The sequence below is a fragment of the Dermacentor silvarum genome, chromosome 8 (assembly GCF_013339745.2).
Source record: "Dermacentor silvarum isolate Dsil-2018 chromosome 8, BIME_Dsil_1.4, whole genome shotgun sequence".
In the NCBI taxonomy this organism is placed as follows: Eukaryota; Metazoa; Arthropoda; class Arachnida; order Ixodida; family Ixodidae; genus Dermacentor; species Dermacentor silvarum.
Window position 1 is genome coordinate 48,550,768 of NC_051161.1, and position 18,547 is coordinate 48,569,314.

The 18,547-nt window shown below is 47.2% G+C and overlaps 1 protein-coding gene across 5 annotated transcripts in view; it reads right to left on the minus strand.

The window, feature by feature from the left end:
• The window catches only part of LOC119461172 (vacuolar protein sorting-associated protein VTA1 homolog), a 99,798-nt gene that overhangs the window by 74,740 nt on the left and 6,511 nt on the right, over positions 1-18,547 (minus strand). The window contains exon 7 of one of the 5 annotated variants that reach the window (XR_007468206.1): positions 16,539-18,116. Coding sequence is in view for 1 of the 5 variants with exons in the window: in XM_037722393.2 (XP_037578321.1) it covers positions 17,965-18,116 (152 nt within the window). In the remaining 4 variants the exon portion in view is untranslated. Of the gene's footprint in view, positions 1-16,472; positions 18,117-18,547 lie in introns of those variants that run through there. The other 4 variants (XR_007468208.1, XR_007468207.1, XR_007468209.1 and 1 more) reach the window with 4 other exon arrangements.

An 18,547-nucleotide genomic window follows, 5' to 3' on the forward strand; every position in this document is an offset into this window, starting at 1 on the left:
GGCTCTGCAAAGCCTAATTTGCAATAAGAGCTTTGACCTTCGTAAATGACGTGACGTCACGTGGTGCGCTGACTTGTAAATTATCTAGGCGAGGTCGCGAATTCGACTGTCGGCCGCGGCTGCCACATTCCGATGGGGGGCGAAATGTAAAAAACGATCACGTGCCGAGAACAGTGGGCCTGTTAAAGAATCCCACACAGTCTAAATTAATGCAGATCCCTCCAATAAGGCGTATTCCATATTAGACTCGTATTCCATATGTTGCTTTGGGGCGTTAAAGCTTATTAATCAATCAACTTATGCGTGAAATATTGACTGGAATCATCGTTCTCAGTGGTATGTCCTCATCGAACGGGATCGAATCGAAGGACAGTAAAACGAGCATAAGAAAAGGGCAAGAAAAGAACGTAAATACCTTTCGAGTCTGTTCGCTTTCACTGAACTTCGTTCACAGAGATTGTACGTGCTAATGCTATCGCATTAACAGAAAGTGGCGTCTATGTCGCAAGATGCATTGATCGTATACATAAAGTCGTTGTGCATGCATTCACATTCTGAATCGGTGTCCAACTGTCCCCAAGCTTTACACTACGTGTAGTTCGTGGATTGGATTGGATTACGCAAAAGACGGGTGAGGCGAATGTTGACACACTTTGTACATCAGCCAGAAGACGGTTGTTCAAACAGAGAAGGCAAGCTAACGCTGCCGCTGCTGGCCCGCAGTGGCAGTTTTGACAAAAACACAGAGCTCGGGGTGTCAAAACGAGGGTGAAAAGGCACGCTTTGTACATAAAGCGAACTTGCATGTCCCAAATGTGTGTATGTGTGTGCGTGTGAAAAGTGAGAAGAAAGAAAACATTGCTGGCCGCGAGAAAATTATGGCCACGGCGACTCGTTTTACGTACTTCACGCATACGACATCACGCGTGCACTTGCTGTACACACACTTTTACAGAAAAATAAAAAAGATATGTTTATTTATGATGAACACCTGGCGTGCGCGTGTACGTTTTCTGCAGGCATGACCGGACTCTTCAAGGGAAAAATTCCGACTGAAGCCATTTATCAATGGCTGTCACTGTAAATGTGAGAGCATTTGAATGAAGATGTCACCACCCTGGACTTCAGCATCGACGTCATCGTGGTCGTCATCATTATTATAGCCGTCATTGAATCATCGTGCGCATATTCATCACCGTGGTCGTGGGCATCATTGCGGCATCATTTTCCTCGTTATCATCACAAGCACGATAGCGGAGCATCACATAGCGAGCGTCAGTGCTCAAACACGGGCAACGTGTGCGGACCATACTTCAGTTACCGTACATGCTAACGGAGCCATATACAGTAACCCTGGATCATACAACGTTGTGACGTCATCTATAGTGACCTAGCATCGTCATGGAGGCCAGAAAACCTGTTTCTAGGAAGTGGACAGGGGCAGGCAAATAAATGACCTAGCATTTAAAATGGAACAGGACCACAGCGTATAGTTTGGTACTGCGTTATCGTGCCCTAAAATCCTGGGACATAGTGCACCCAAAATGAAGAACAAATGTGGACAAAAGAAAATTATGCAGATCTAACGCACATTTTTAGAATTTATGTGAAGCGAAGCTTTGGTGAAGAGGTAGATTAAATGCTGTAAAACCGCTCATCTTCTGCAACGCGTTTCGCAGCAAAGTGATTACTAAAGTCCCTAGATATTTTTTTTTTTATTTCATCTAGGGACTTTAGTGATTACGTACCTGCCTGACATATCAGCAAGATGCCGGAAGCCCCACCATATGTGACTCGCGTTGTGTGGAACAGAGAGCAAACGGCGATAGCCGACATTGTAATTGACATTAAGAGAAAAATCCGAGGATGCCTAAGCACTTCTTATGAGTTGTCAATGCGAAAGCATCAACGTCCAATTGAACGCCGCTGAGCGGTCTTTCGAGTCATGAACTCCTCGCGGGCAAGCGAGCGCGTTGAGACGCTTGGCGAGTTTTGATTTGGCCTTAGCGAGGCGCAAGCTAGAACGCAGGCGAGAGCTTGCGCGGACAAGGAACGCGCGGATAACACAGGCTTCCGAGAGGCGAGAGCGAGGTTGACGTGGCGTCGCGGCGACGCCCTCTCCCCTCACGCAACACCTGGCGCGCTAATGGGCAGCAGGTGCTCCGACCCTTTCGCCCGCTCTGCCCTTCCCCCAGTGTAGGGTAGCCAACCGGGCTCAGTCGTGGTTAACCTCCCTGCCTTTCACTAAATCATCTTCTCTCTCTCTCTCTCTGCTCCGTCGAGGCGCGCTCGTGACGTGGCGTCGCCGCCAATGGGAATTTACCTGTTGTTTCGCTGCTATACACACGACAGACGCCGGCTTTCTCGCACAATGGGCCATTTGACGCATTCTCATTTAAGAAATGGAGCTGGGCAGGCCATGTAATGCGTAGGGCAGATAACCGGTGGACCATTACAGTTACAGAATGAGTGCCAAGGGAATGGAAGCGCCGTCGAGGACGGCAGAAAATTAGGTGGGGTGAATGAAACTAGGAAATTTGCAGGCAGAGGCCATCGTCCTGCAGTGGACATAAAAATAGGCGGCGGCTGCTGCTGCTGATGATGATTATTATTATAATGATGATGATTATTATGACTATTGTGATTATGATGACGATGTGACTCACTTGGTCTATGCGACCGCGTATAACGCTGTGTCCAGGACCGGCATATTTTACTCGGCAGGGAGCCTACCGAGCAGACACCCATTACCCTGGGGAACTATAGGTGTAGAAAGTTTCACTTTAATAAAGGTAGAATTTGGACCTGGAGCAAAAAGAAAAATATATGTTTGTCACTCTCTCTCAATTCAATAAAGGAATTAAGTGCTTGAGGGTATATATTTGATGCAGTGAGAGTATTTAGATACCGCTTGTTGTTCAATTGCGTTATCACGAAGAAAACAGCCGGCCATCGGTCCATATGTAGGGGTAGTATACAGATAGTTATATGCTGGGTGTCCCCGCGTGACTTGTGCCAAAAGTTTTAAAAAATATGCGAGTGCCACGTAACTGGACAGAACCAAGGTAATGTTGTTCCGCCGTCGCTTGGAGCAAGTCAGACTACTTTGTTTGTATTTCGCCTATAACATAATTAGTTGTCATTAATTGATCAATTTCATGACATATTTTATTCAGAGCAAAAGTGTCAATGAGAAACTTCAGCTTCTCTGGCGCGCACCGCTTGATCAGCCCTGCGTCGACGCTGCGTTTCACCGGCGAGCGCCCGCTGTCACTCCAAGCGTGCTTGCTGCTCGACGTCCATGCATGGCGGGAAATGGCGTCCCGAAGCGCGGGTACGGCGGTACAGTAACGGTGGCTAGATGGGTAGCGCGGGAACGGCTCTCTTTCAGCGTGCCCTAGCGGAATCTTACCACTTGTGAGGCTGTGGCGCCCTCTCTTGACTAGTTTCGGTATCAGCGTGGCGCTTTCGATCGAGTTTTTAATAATTTGGGTTAATGAATGCGTTTAATTCATGATGTTTTCCATATTTTATATTATTTGATACATATTTTGGTTTAATTGTATTCATTTTTAGGGGAATTTTATGCGAATTTTATGTCTTACGTAGACCTTGTGTTGTGCGAGACACCCACCGATGAGGGACGACATCCCCGGCCCCACTAAAAAAAAAAGAAGCTTCGATTTAAAAGAAAAGAAACGTGTACGGTAAGCTCCAGCTCACGAAGATGATGTCCTCGTACGATACGTCGCGTACGAAGCTTTCATTAGTGCGTCGCACATAGGCCTATACCTCCCTTATCCTGTTATTACACATTTAAATAAGCTATTCTAATCCGACATTCTCTGATGGCGTTTAAATAAAGAAGCGTTTCACGCTCACAGCTTACTTCCACTTACAGAAAGATTCTAATTACAAGCTCTTATTCCGAGTGCTAATTTAAACTTAAAAGAACGTACATGAGAGCACTCTTTCGCTTTTTTTTTTTTTCGAGATGGTAGATCTTGCCCACCGGCCAGTCTACTGTCCCTTTTATTTTTTAAGCAAACTGTTGCGACTAAGTAAAAGAAGGTATGTTTCCAAGTTGGCTCCACAAAGTTCCTATACGCAAATGGCAAGGCAATTAAGACTTAGACATGTTTCAATTGCTCCTATACACGACGCTGCCACGTGCTTAGTGGCAAACGCAGTTTCCCCAGGTGCGTATGTGTGCGTAAGCGAATAAATTGCCGCGCTAACTGAATTTCATTCCGTGAGTCGCTGCGCCGGCGAAGTCGCCCCTGGATCAGTCTGGTTAAGATTTCCTAATCCTAACTAGTTAAAAACTGCCGCTACGAATTCTGTGAGAGAGAACGTGCGCGAAGAGCTTAAAGAAACAAAAATATTATTCCGAAGCTAAGTGATCTGCTTTCGAGTTAGGGCCGACGTCCATTATGCGTCTTGCATGTATATATGCGTTGCCGCGAAAAATGAGAAATATGCAAGATTAGCAGCAGGTTCATTGCGATCTCAAACAATGGGCGTCATGCGTTCTACTGAACTTCGTAGTTATTGTTGCCGACGCTTTTATTGCGATAGCAATTATATGGACACTCCAAAGCAGATTTCTGCCGTCGGCGTCGCCGTCGCCGTGAGGTTCCGTATGACGTCAATGGAGATGAAATCGTCGCCGCGCGCCGCCGAACGCTGTGTGTGCGAGTGAAAGGGCGCGAGGGACGCGCGCTTTCACGGGGAGTGAACGCACGGCGGAGAACAAACGCGCGTTCTGCGCCGTGCTCGCTTAAGGGCTGCAGAAGTAGGCGTCTTTTTCCCCCTTTACAATCACCATATATGTAGAGCAAACGCGCCTTCTTCCGACGCGCGAGAGGCCGTGGGGGAGGGGGGAGAGGGAGGAAAGGGAGGCGACGTTTAGCTGCGGCACCAAGTGCCTATTAAAGACGATAGTCTTTCTTGGGGAACTTAAACGCTGAAAATTTGGTCTGTCTGTCTGTCTGTCTGTCACCCGATTCAGCCACCCGGCCAAATTGGACCACTTGCTTACCGCCCACACTACTTAAACTGGTACGGCTGTTCATACTTGTGAACGTTATCGATCACAAAGTAAATATTACGCATATCTGAGGCGCAACATCACTAGGTAAGTATTAGGAGGTGTGTTCCTTTAATAGAAAATACATAGATACGTAACTCTAAAGACCCTAGTTTCTTAAGCTGCGCTGAAAACGCCATGCTATGCGCGTTTTATTTGCAGCCCGTCGCTGCAGCCTCACGTGCAAGCTCGCGCGAGCAAACGCCGCTGGCGCGCAGCGAAGCATAGCCGCGTTTACATGAACGCGACAACTGGCGCATCGCATCGCATCACATTAATTTTCTAGTGCATCGCATCCATGTAAACGGGGATAATGCGCTAGGAAAGCGCGTCGCATTAATGCGTCAGGCCGGGGTGGATTGAGACGCGTAAGTCGACTTTCGCAATGCATGTAAACGCGATTACAGCGCATTAGGAATTATAGGAAATACAATTTGCTGTGGATCTGCTGGGCGCTCGCCGAGCTGCTTCGTGGCGTGACGCCGGAAGCGTCTGCAAGCGCTGCTTTGCGTTCAATGTGCGTGTGCCGTCACCAGCGCACCAGGGGTGATGCGCTACATGTAAACGCTAGCACATCGCATTACACGTGATGCGCTAGGAAATGTGATGCGCTACTGTCGTATTCTGTCGCATTCATGTAAACGCTGCTATATATAGACCGCTGCATAGACGGAACGCACGGAGTAATACATTTTAATGGTCGTACTTCTTGCACAGCTTTTACAGCGTTGCACCTGGCTGATGTATGAAACGGAGTATAGGATGGCTAATTTAGCAGTACAGAGTTTGGAGGCACATAACCGTAATCCGTAGCGTTCATTTAATTAGGAATACATATTGTACTGGTTTTTGCGTTAGTAAATGAAAAATCAATGCGTTAGAAATGGCGTCGAATGCGTTAGAAATGGTGTAGGAAACGCTACGCGTTAAAAGAAGCCGACTGAAGCCGCGGCTCTGCAGCCGGCTTTAAGTCAACGGTAATAAAAGGTCCCAACAGATGGCGCGAGAGCAGGGCGAACGCGGTAAATTTGAATTGAATTCAGCAAAATCTCCATTGCATCCATCATGGGAGGAGTGAGAGGGGAGGGAAGAGCGTGAGGGGTGGGAGGGTGGACAAGAGAGGGTGTTACTTATCAGGGGTGGCAGAAGACTATCGTCTTTCGATGTCATTTGCAGCGAAGCAAGCAGATATGCGGCCAACTTTTTTATATCAGAGGCTCCGGCAACAGTCACCAACGCCGCACGCATTTTGTGCGAACGCGAGCAAAACGCCGACGGCGTCGACAACAGTTCTGCGTGTTGCCGGTGCTGCTGCATGTCGAAGTTTATACAGCTGATAAAGCTACTATCATTACTCCGTATAGCTCTCTACAAATTTGCTATCGCAATTGATGCTTCGCCTTTCAGGTGAAACTGCGACAACTTTTTTATTCCTTTCCCCTTTCTTTGGCCGCGTCTATCGACATGTTGTACCGGAATAGGCTGGCTGTGCCACCGTATATGAAACGTTGGGTTGCATTTACGGTTCGAATGTAGCCAAGTGTGTGTGTGTGTGTGTGTGTGGTGTGTGTTGTGTGTGTGTGTGTGTGTGTGTGTGTGTGTGTGTGTGTGTGTGTGTGTGTGTGTGTGTGTGTGTGTGTGTGTGCGTGTGTGCGTGTGTGCGTGTGTGCGTGCGTGCGTGCGTGCGTGCGTGCGTGCGTGCGTGTGTAACTATGAACAGGGCATAAAACCTTAATCGGGAACATTATCGCGATATATTGCTTCGTTAGAATTCCGAAAATGATTATCACGTGCAATTAGTAAAGAAAAATTCGAAAGGGACCAGGTCTATCCGGCAACAGTAAATAAATTTGCAAGCGAATTCCCAAAAAGTGGAGCTTATATAATGAGAAATTTAGGAATGTATCGAAGTATCTTAGCATACAAGTGGAAAGTATCGATCGGATACAATTAATCCACTAGTATCTTGTATTGGTATCTCAAACACTTATTGCCTGCACGCATCTTGTATCTGTCTTATCATGCAATCTCAAAGATATTTGCCCATCCCTGCTCCTACGTCACCGAGTAGACCGCTGACGAAAGCCCGCGGCGCCGGCGAGTCACAAGAGTACAAGCGAACGTTCGTAAAGCGAGGTGCTAGTGCGATCTCGCCCCTGAATTTATTTACTATATATATGTATACGACGGCAGCATTCTCCCAATGTGAAGTCCATAATCTTACTTTTGTATGCACTCGTGTTTCGATCCCTCACAGCAGCCGGCAAGTGCCCGATTTGGCGACTTGATAAAACCAGCTTTGTCTTCAAGTCAAAACACGCCGCTTCAAGGGGAGGTGGCGTCATATATTGTGAATAGAGCGAGACGACCATTGTGCAGCCCGGCCGTTCTGGAGCAATGGTCCTAACCGTGGTCTGAAGTACGCGGCGCGCGCCGCCTACGCCAGAACGACCGGGAATGCATGCATGGATTTATACACACACCCCCAACACCGCCGTAACACCCCCCAGGTGGATCTCAACACCACCCCCCCCCACCCCCCCTTCCCCTTCCCCTTCTCCAGACAACCTCTCATACTGGGAAGAAATTACGCTGATCCCACGCACTGTGTTAATTGCTGCAAGAAATATTTACTCTCTGCGGAGATGGACCCTACGTGGCCCTAATCTTGAGGCCCTATTTTGATGTTCACTGCGCAGACCAAGTGCGCAGACGGCGGTGCTACATTGCGACCTGCAGGGAGCGGAGAAACCTTGACGTTGCGGTAAACAAAAGCACGTCCGCGTTTTCATCTATGCAACTGCCGGCGTTCAAAGTTGCGCGCCGTACTATAGTCATGGTTAATGGACATCTAGATGCATATACGAGTATATAGGGTATATTTTAATTGTGTTGTTTAAGGCTGCTCCTTATCTATTGTGCTTATTTTTTTTTCTTCTTCTTTTGTTCTCGTGCAAAATGCTAGTATGCTTAGTTTTGAAAACGTCTGCACTTTGTTCTATCAAGACTTGTAGATAAGAACTTGCTTCACTTTGTTCTGCACAGAAATAAACTTTGTGCAATATCAGACGACAACTCAAAACGCTGTCCCTAATTATGTTCTTGCAATTTTCAAACGTGGTGATAGAATGTCAGGGGTGTTTAAATATAGTATTGAATTTATAATCCCGCAAAACGAAGCACACATTTTGGCCTTCTATACAGCGTTCGTTCGTGCCCGCCTGTCTGTGCCCGACTGTCTCTCTCCACCTGCGTACCAGTATTTCTTGCGCTACATCATCAGCTTGACATGCACCAACAAGGACGAACTTCCTTGCAGTATGTGGTTTAATAAAGACTTGTTTAAAAAGTTAATTAGCGTACTTATGCTAATTAGCAGCTTTTCAGTCACGTACTATTTGTTAAAAAAGCGGTCAGCCTTAATTAAATAGAACACATACAACGTGGTAAAAAAAAAAAAAAACGCTAGCCCCTTGAACTACCCCTGCCCCCCCACCCGCCTTTCACTCAAAAAAGGCATAACCAAGAAATTCGTACTCACCCCCCCCCCCCCTCCCCTCCAAATCGAAATTCTGGATAAACCCCTAAATTCATGTAGCGGGTGGCGGTCAAGCGCGACCCTCTAATAGCCTGATGTACATACTGCACATGCTATAATCAACCACGACCACAAAAAAAAAGAAAGAAAAAGATCGTGAAACCACAATACAAAGAATATTTGTCTACCACGAACGGGAACACCGTAATTACGTTTCCCTCTCCTCTTTCCTCCTCTCCACCAGGGTATAGGGTGCCTCGATGCCAGCGCCGCCGTTCAGGGTGGTGCCTTTGACCGCACCCGCGCCGCCGCTTTCTCGCTGCGACGCCATCTTGAATCACAGCGAGCGGTTGCGAGTGCTTGGTGCCGATGCTTAGTTCGAGACACAGTGCGCGCGGATGCTTCGCTGACGCTTATACATGCTGGACAGTGTTCAGCCGCATGAATGACAAGCTTGTCAAGTGCATCGAGTCGACATGACGGGCTATTGTGTTCCCAAGTGCACCGGATCGACGCGTAAAGGGCTTCGTTGTTTACGCTTCCTCCGGGACCCAGAGCGAAGGAAGAGATGGGAAGGCAACGGATAGCTCCTACATTTGCGAGGTAAGTGTCAAGAAAGTTTAGACTATCGCATCGGGTTTTTCATTTAAATAAGAAAGTATTCTCTGATCCTCGCTCACGTACCTACGTTCGCTCACGAACTAAGCACTGCACCGATGCTGTCTGAGTAGCCTATGGTTTGCGAGCGCACGTCGCATAGGCTTTTGCCGTTTTGATCGGCGCAATTTGTGCGAGTAGTACCCTTATTTTAAGGACTGACGAAAATGCTTCGCGCGAAATAGCCTTACATTAGCTACAAATCGTCATGTAAACCACCTATTTTACTTTTTCACGGGAAGCACACATCGTGTGTCTCTTGTTTCTTTATTAACACGAAAGTGTTTTATGCCGGGGTCCACCAAGACTTCACTGACGTATTTCCGTCACGGAAATATGTCACACGAACATACACGAACATAATACAAAGAAAGAAACCAGAAGAAAAAGTTCCACAAACATGCAAAATTTGGAAATCGAACCCACGACCTCTCGGTCCGCGACGATAGATCGCCGAGCGTTTAACCCATTGCGCCACAAACGCATTTGCAGAGAGCTACACAGACGCGCCTTATATATCTAACACTCCTCCGTGTACCCGCGCTCTTGCTCGGGGCGGTGCCGCCGCCTACGAGCAGAAAAGAGAAGTACTGCATTATTAGGGAGCCTACATGCAACGCCGTTTTAAAACGGCGTTGAATGTAGGCTCCCTATGCATTATGACACTAACGCGCACCGACAGTGAACGCTTCGGTGGTCTCAGCACCACGACGCCTCGATGCCAGCATTCGAAGGGACGCTGGCATCAAGAAGCACTACCAACGCCACTTAGGTGGCGTTCACCGTACTCAGCACAGCGGAGCGTGGCCTCCGCAATTAGCTCTGAAAATGTTTCTGAAGTTGATCGCGGAGGCTGCAATTACGACGCGCTGTACGCGCTGATTTGACTCGGTGACGATTCAGTTACGTGCTTTGTCTTGCGCGTTGTGCTAGCGTGTGCAGCGTAGTGCAGCTTCCATATGCACGACGGTTGTTCATGGTCATCGACGTTGGTAGTCGTGATGGAGGAGACGTGCCACCAGGCGTCAGCGTGGGTGCATCAACGCCTAAGGGCGCTTTAGCCACAAAACACCAATAGACATTATATATCAATGTGCAATAAACATTACACTACTTCTGTGAAGACACGTTTCACTTTCGTGTTCTATACCGATTCCTATATAAGAGGGATCAACCCCATTTTTTTTTTTCCCCTCAGTTTCTTTTTTCGCTACTGGTTATTTGGGACTAAAGAACGCAGTGCTTCTTCTGGGGAGAGCGGCTGTTGTGTACCTGGCAAGCGAAGCATTGTGATTTTCTCTATTCTCAGCAGGTATCTTGCGGATCTCAGGTTGTTACGTTATATAGCTGATTGTTTACACGAATATATTTGTAGGGTGGTGCTCGTAAGCCGATGGTCATTCGTGCTCATTCCCGACCGTAGTGGGTACTGTGACGGTCTTTAAATGCCTGTGCACGGTATGCCCAGGTGTAGTAAAGTTAAGGGGCATCATGGGACCAAAATGTTTCGGCGCTTTCTGGCATGGTGTCTGTTGTAGCCTGTGCATTTCTTCGAAACGTGTGAAGCGAGGTAATACAGCATTACTTCTGCGAAAATTTATTTTTAAGCACTGTAATGGGTTCTCTGTATATACAAGGCAACTTTTCATATCAATAATCACTTTTGTTGTTTTACTTGTACTTAGAAACACTTTGAATAGGACCAGTACGAGGGAAATCGACAGGATGGGCGCCGTCTGTTAAAGTCAACAGCCCTACATCATCATGGACTATATTTTAGAAGTGAAAAACATTGCTAATCTGTATTTGACTGTCTTAGTTTCATTTACGGTTTTTGTACGCGATATGTATGCAGTGTTGTTTATGTTTTCAATGTAGTTATCAGTGTTCTAATGGTCATTTATAAAATGTTCTGTACTCGCCATCGATGTGTTTGGCTGATGCGACGTATTCGATGGTAGCTGATGTATTCTGGCTGGATATCTTGATTAATATTACCCGTGGTTGCGTTTTCTTGTTTGCATTCTTGTTTTCGATTTATATTGTGTGTAATAAGGTTGATGTACTCACTTGAACCCCCTCATGTAATGAATAAATTAAAAAAAACCTCTCCCTATCCCGAATTGTGTGTCGAGCCTACCTTGCGATTTTTTTTTTTTTTTAATCTCGTCTTTCAACATAACCTCCAGGCGCCGCACAGTACATATAATTTTTCATGTACATATCTCTTTCATGATTGATTGTACTAGACATTATAAGTAAATGTATATTGTGCATCGTTTGGTTTCTTGTGTGTACTACGCAAGATTGACACAGACAAGTTAGGTTACATGTTTCTCTACAGCACTAACTAAACCTTATTTTCACATCGCAGTTATTTTTACACCAGCTTAATCCTGTCAGCACACAGTTTTGTGGGCAAAAAAAAAAGCAAAATTGCGCGTAGATATCGTCAAATAATTACAACGAACGCGAAGAGCACGCGCAACGCAAGGGAAACTAACCGCCGTGCGCGAGTGGCTGGCTACGGTAAAGGAGGCGTGACGTGTAATCCAAAATACAACAGCGAAAAAGAAAAACTTCCACACACAGGGGGTCGCAAACCTTATATACCAAGCATCGAAGCGCAAAAAAAAAAAGAAAAAGAAAAAAAAATAGTGCGTATTTCAAACATACACACAGCATATTAAATGTGATTGAATTAGGCAACTTGGGGCATGTTCCCGGCGCCATACATTTACGTCTTGGACCTTCGACGAGTTAACTGCTATTATTTATAAAGATGTGCAGCTGCGATACCGATAAAAAAATCCTCATCAAGGCAAAGCACTTGGAAGTGCGCCGCGAGTAACACTATTTCTGAACGCAAGCGTAGCTGAGTCTCAGCTCGTGCCCAGCACCCTGAACGGCGGCGCTGGGCATCGAGGCACCCTACCAGGGTACGGCTGCGAGTGCAAGCCGCGGCTGCCGCTACAAACCTAAATCTTTATTCTATGCCTAAATCACGTGGCCCTACCTCCGAGATTATAGCGGCGGTCAGTTGCGATCCCGGAGGCACAGCCCGCGGTTTCTCGGGAGCGACTAAATCCCCACCAGAACACACCAGTGTTGCCAGATCTCGTCTTGAGCGGTTCCCTAGATTTGCGAGGCGGAGATGTCCCTAGTGAATTCACGCGACTGCGTGCCGCGCTCGCCTTTATCGCCTCCCCGTCCGTGCGTGCGCCAGATTTCAACGTGTGTGCAAGGTTTGCACTTGCAGCTTATTCTGAAGAGAAAGTTAGTAAATAAATGAAACTGTGTTTCATTTATTTATGAGAAAGCTAAGTTAGCACGTGTTATGGCGCGGTAGGTGAGCCTGAGCTAGGCGACTGGCCACGGCCGTCTGGTGTTGAGCGATCGGGCAGTGACGAGACGCGCTTTCGACTCGTTCTTGACGCCTATCATGCGGTCCCCCCTCCCCCAATTCTTAAATTTATTTTCTGTTACGTTAGTCATTTTCGCGCTCTTCAACATTCACCTGATTTTTGAACGGCGTGGCGGCGCCTAGCATTCCCATATTTGTTTCTGCGTGGACTTCGAGGCCATTCACCTACCGGCCCTCCCTTTTGTTGTGGCAGTTTCTTAGCTTCACTGGCTACAGTGGCCATTCTAGGCACTGTACCCTGACCCAGCACACCCGTCCTTGACATATCTTGCCATGCGTAAATCAGCGTTCTGTAGGTCTTTCGATCTTGTCGATGCTCAACACATTTAGCAAATGTACGTAATGCTATCTATTCCGCAAGGCAGTTGCTAAACTTAGGGTGGTGCAGTTTATTTTGCAATCAGCATGTCATCAGCACTGCATGGTTCCAGCTAGCGGGCTGACCTGAACCGATTATTGTAAAAATTTTGCACATCTGAAAAAAACTCGATCTCGGTTCCGCTTGTGCCTTTGCATATCATAGCGGCACACACCGCGCGACTTATTGATTCACAAGTTCAAATAAAGTCCGCCTAACCTGCGTTGACAACCGCGCTGACGATCTACAGGTGCAACAGTCGCCTTACTTCTTCGACCTGCTACGCGGACTTCCCGTAGCTCTAACCGGCAACAGCTCACTGGTTCAAGAAAAGGAAAAGATCATGTTTCTAACGTGACGTTTTGGAGTCATGACGTTAGTGAGTGCACAGATGTGAACAGATTGCGCAATTTGAGAACACAGAAAGAGCCTGAAGCTTGACCGCGGAGCAAACTAAATTTCTTGTGAAATAAACACAAAGACAGGTTAATGCGAATAACCGATTCCTTATCGCGCACAATCGACCACTTACATGCACAAAAAGGGTGAACAATCGTCGCCACCAAGACGATTCATCCAAATGATCGCGCATGCCACACAAGACCATAAGGCATCGCCGAAGATGAAGTTGTTGACAGTCCTAACAATCTCCCCGTGAATTCATGTGAGCGCTCGCGAGATAACGCAATCCTGGCAAAAACAAACAAACAAACACAGAAAATATTATAAACAGAACAATGCGCATAGGTGGGTCCATAATTAATCATATGGGCAGCAACGAAAAAATATGCACAGCGAGTTTCAGTTCGCCTGTTCAACTGTTCGACTTGACTAGGGAATTTCGGCCTCCATTCTGGGTACATGAAAGAGCTAGTTTCGGCAACGCCTCCTCTAGAAAGATGCCTGCGGCGTCGCTCGCTCACCCATTGTCGTCGCGCCTTGAGTTGCGGTCGGTTGTCGAGAGATGGCGCCAGCATCTACCCTATCTTAAAGTCCCAAGATCAAGCGGCTTTACCCTATCTTAAAGCCCCTTACCCTATCTCCGCAGGGGGTTGGGGCAGTTGGGGGCGGCCATGCGGTGGTGTGCGCATGCGCGCATGTGTGTTGCAAACGATCACCGCTACGATCGCTAGCTTCTACCTCAAGTGGAAAGGAGGAAAAAGGGAAAGGTAAGGGCAGCAGGTTTTTGGCGCACGCGGCAGGCGCTGAGCCGTGCTCCCTCAAGGGCTGCAGAAGATAGCGCCAACCTTTCCCTTTCCCTCAAGAACCACTTACCACCAGGCGCTGAGCCGTGCTCCCTCAAGGGCTGCAGAAGATAGCGCCAACCTTTCCCTTTCCCTCAAGAACCACTTATCATCATCTTTCTAGAGGAGGCGTTGGTTTCGGTAGAGTGTACTACCCGTCATGACGCGCGTCCTCATGCAGCCCAACGCACGTGCAGTTGATAACGGATATTGCTCATTGCTGTATGACAAAAGGCTTGATCCTAAGCTCGCATGTATTGTTGTATTACACTTACCGTTAGATCTCCTTATAATCTCAAAGCAATTAGATAATAGCTCTGATATACAATAGTACTCAGAGCCATCTGTCTGCGAAGAGCTCAACCACGTCTTGTCGCACCCACCTTCCAATCTTTAACACGCGCAGGGACAATTTTATTGCGATAGCAATTATATGGACACTTCAACCGGATTTCTGCCGTCGGCGTCGCCGTCGCCGTAAGGTTCTTCGGCGCGCGCCGTATGCCCGAGCGGAAGCGTGCGGGGACGCGCGCCATCAATCTCCCACGCGCAAGCAAGGAAGCGGGAAGCCAGCGCCGAAAGGAGCGGGGGGGGGGGAGGGGGGGGGGGGGCGCTAGAGCACTGCACGGGCTCGGGCTTACCCGAAAGCCCGGGCCCGGCCCGGCCCATGGGCCGGGCCGGGTAGAGGAGTTTTTTCACGGGCTCGGGCCAGGCTCGGGCACGGCGTGTGCTTTTTGACCCGGGCCCGGGCCGGGCTCGGGCTTTCTGCGAGTTATTCTCGGGCTTCTCAACTCTGAAAAACATGTATTTTTCGGTCTCGGGCCGGGTTCGGGCCGGTTTCGAGTCGGGCTCGGGCCGGGCTCGGGCTTAAGGTAAAGGGGTGGCGGGCCGGGCCGGGCGGGTAACGTAGATTATTTCCGGGCCCGGGCCGGGCTCGGGTCTCGCCATAAAAGTTTTGATCGGGCTCGGGCGGGCCGCCCAATGTAAAAACGGGCCCGGGTCGGGCCCGGGCCGCAAAAATTGGCCCGTGCTGTGCTCTAGGGGGCGCACTTCCACTCTGCCAACAACCGCGCTCGTCGCTCGCTCGCACCGTCTCTTATCTCCACACGGCTCTGACCTTTATGCTCCGTGCATTCGCCGCTGCGGCGTATCCGCTTGCTGCCAAAGTTTTGACAGTCGTTGTCTGCAGTCATTCAGTGTGATCTATTCACGTTTGTTTGTGCGCGCTCACACCACGCTTGTTCATTCAGTTAGTAATAGTCGGGCCACATTTTCCAACGCACGCTACACATGCAATGCTGCCCGGATCGGCAGTGCAGAGCTACAGGTGTGTCCCTTCGCACGCGTTGCCCACGGGAAGCGCTTCTCATCAACACCACCGTTTCACACGCGCCTTCTCGTGGTCATCGAGTCTCTCTTCATGTCGGTCTACTTACGCCGCAGCACACCTGCTTACTTAATCAGCTCATGTTTACTACAATTCATATTGCTACTAAAGCCGCTCACCTTACTTCGTATGACATTGCTGTGTTGCTATCGCATTCATTGCTTCGCCCTTAGGGCGAAACTGTGACATTCTTTTAAGCAATGCACACAAAAGGAAGTTGGTCACCAAAAATAAATAAAAAACAAAGACCATTCTTCGTTTTTAAATTTTGCTCCGAAACTTCAACATCGGAACTTGAGCGTGACCTTCCAGATTTCAAAGCATTTTCATGTAATAGGGATTAGTGGTGCAGTTAAACTTTTAGAAACTTGCGAGGTTCAGTCTTTGCTTCTTTTAGAAAATCTGTGAAGTCATGAAGAGCTGGCGCAGAAAATTCAAGAGGACGTAGCCACCCGTCTTACTTTTGCGCCTTTTCTGGCTTATTCAGCCTCTCATCACAATAAGGGCAGCTTTTTTGTACTGCAGAAACACAATTTACAAATACAGATCAAATTATTTTTGCCTTTAGTGTCTCCTCAACAAACCTGCAAGGACCCTTGATTGCATGTATGCAGACTAAGCACCTGCATAGATCTAGCTTAAGTTTTTTTTTTTTTTTTTCTGGTCTTGTTGTTACTATTTTATTTGCGCAAATCTGGTAAATGCTCTGCCCTTTTCACAACATTTATACTATGACTGTGAGTTATCACAGGAAAGAACTCCACAACCACATAGCAAACCTGTGCTTACACAGTTTATTCAGAAAGGAAGAAAAATTCCCAAAGATACATTTTTTTTAAACAACACTGTTTCTCCGGCACAACTCACTTGTTCATTCTAAGTCAATGTATACCTTGCAAGAATAAAGCATCCAAATAAAACTGTTTTTCAACCATTCAGTGCGAAAATGTAGGCACAGGCAAGCACAGAAAATTAAGAAAATAAATTACCTCGATATGTCCGGATCGGCAGACAACACTCTTTTCTTTTTCCCCCCTTCACAAGTGCCACTACAGTTTCTCCTTCATCAAAGACGTGCATCACATATAGCTTTGCTACTACAACTAATTTTCCTTAGCATCAGAAAATGTCTCCAGTATTAAAATAGTAGTAGCAAAAAGCAGAAAAGTGACGAGAGTTACTTAACTGCTACACACTTTGAACTGCTTGAATTTTTGAAAGCTGCGTTACATGAATTATATAGCCAATGAAAGCATGCCAGCAGGCCGCTTGTATTCACTAAACATAAAAAATAAAGAATCTAGTGGCTAATCGGAGTCACCTTTTTCTGTTGCTGCTAGATACTAACAGTATTAAAGATGCTGCAATTGTTCACTAATCTAACTTATAAAGCCTAAGACATCTCCTCAAACACCTTACTCTCTTTAGCAAGATTACAGAAACACCAGTAGACAACTGAAATCAAAATGCCAATTGAAAGCCAAAGCCAATCATTTCAAAGTAACATTGCAGGCAATAATTATCATCCATGTTTCAGCCTCTTCTGTACTCACTCAAGCCTAATTTTAGTGTGTTCACTATAAGCTCTTCATCTAGTATAAAAAGGTGGCGCATCAAAACTTTGTGTCAAGCGAGATCAACAAGTGCAACATAGCCATAGCAATCATGTTCAAGCTGGCCAAACATGTGAGCAATGAACACATGACCAATACCAGCTGAACAATAAACCACAAACCGGTCGAAGCAAACCAACGAAATTCATTTGCACGCACAACAATTTTGATAAAGTAGAGCAGCCTGCCAAATAAAGGTGCTGTCTATGTAAACCTCCGATAACACATACATGCTATCACAAGTGCTTGAGTTTACCTGCCTATAGCTAATATGAAGCAACAGTCGCTGGCCAGATGATTGCTCTCCAATCTCCACATCATCTTTGACAAGAACTAGCTGTGCGCTGGCTGCATGCAGGAATGCCTTACAACTTCTGTCCGCCCACTGAAGAGAAAGCAAAAGAAAAAAAAAACTAAAAAAAAAAAAACAGGAGAGATGCACCCCGTCTAACGACGTGGGAGCGCCAAGCTCTTGTAGTAGAAGCAAGCTCTAAGGTGGCTACAAACACAGACACAAAATGACTTTGCACCAGACATAGCAGGACGCTGAGGGACAGTTGTTTGAAGAGGAGGGCGGGGACCATCCTATGCTAGGTGTTCAGGTGGGAAGGGAGCGTCACAAGGTTGTGTCATCAGGTCCCGAAGAAAGAGCCATCAGGGTCCCTCTGAGCCTGTGGTAAGCAACCTGAGCGCCTTCTGCAGGTTTTCAATCGCTGTCGGAACGTCTTCGTACTGCAGCGCGCTGCCGGCAAACTTGCAGTACTTCTGAGCTTTGAGAAAGTCTTCAGAGTTCAAAGCCACCCCATCTGGAAAAACAGAAATTAAAAAAAAAAAAACAGTTGAACAAAGGAACTACAGTGCAAAGTCATCAGGATAGTTCGTGGACTTCATTATAAGCAGTATAATCCGACAGAGTAAGAAGTCGTAAAGGGTTTATTGAAATGCCGCTGCACTCAATAGTGACAATGCAAGAGCCGAAAAAATTCTGCCTCATCTATCGGTTATCATCAAGTGGTACAATTAGTCCCAAAGAGCTGCCTTCACGTGGCAGAGTGACCTTCGCAGCACTCTCTGCATTTCCAGGTTTGTGCGAAGAAACCCGAAGAGCCATTGTGGATGCTGCAACAAGCAGTCCTCTGCCAATATCCCATTTTGCATTTCATGCTAGGTTGGAGTATGGCAGCACTGCACTTTAAGTGGTCCAGTCGTTAAAATGTGTGCACTGTGATCAGGAGTA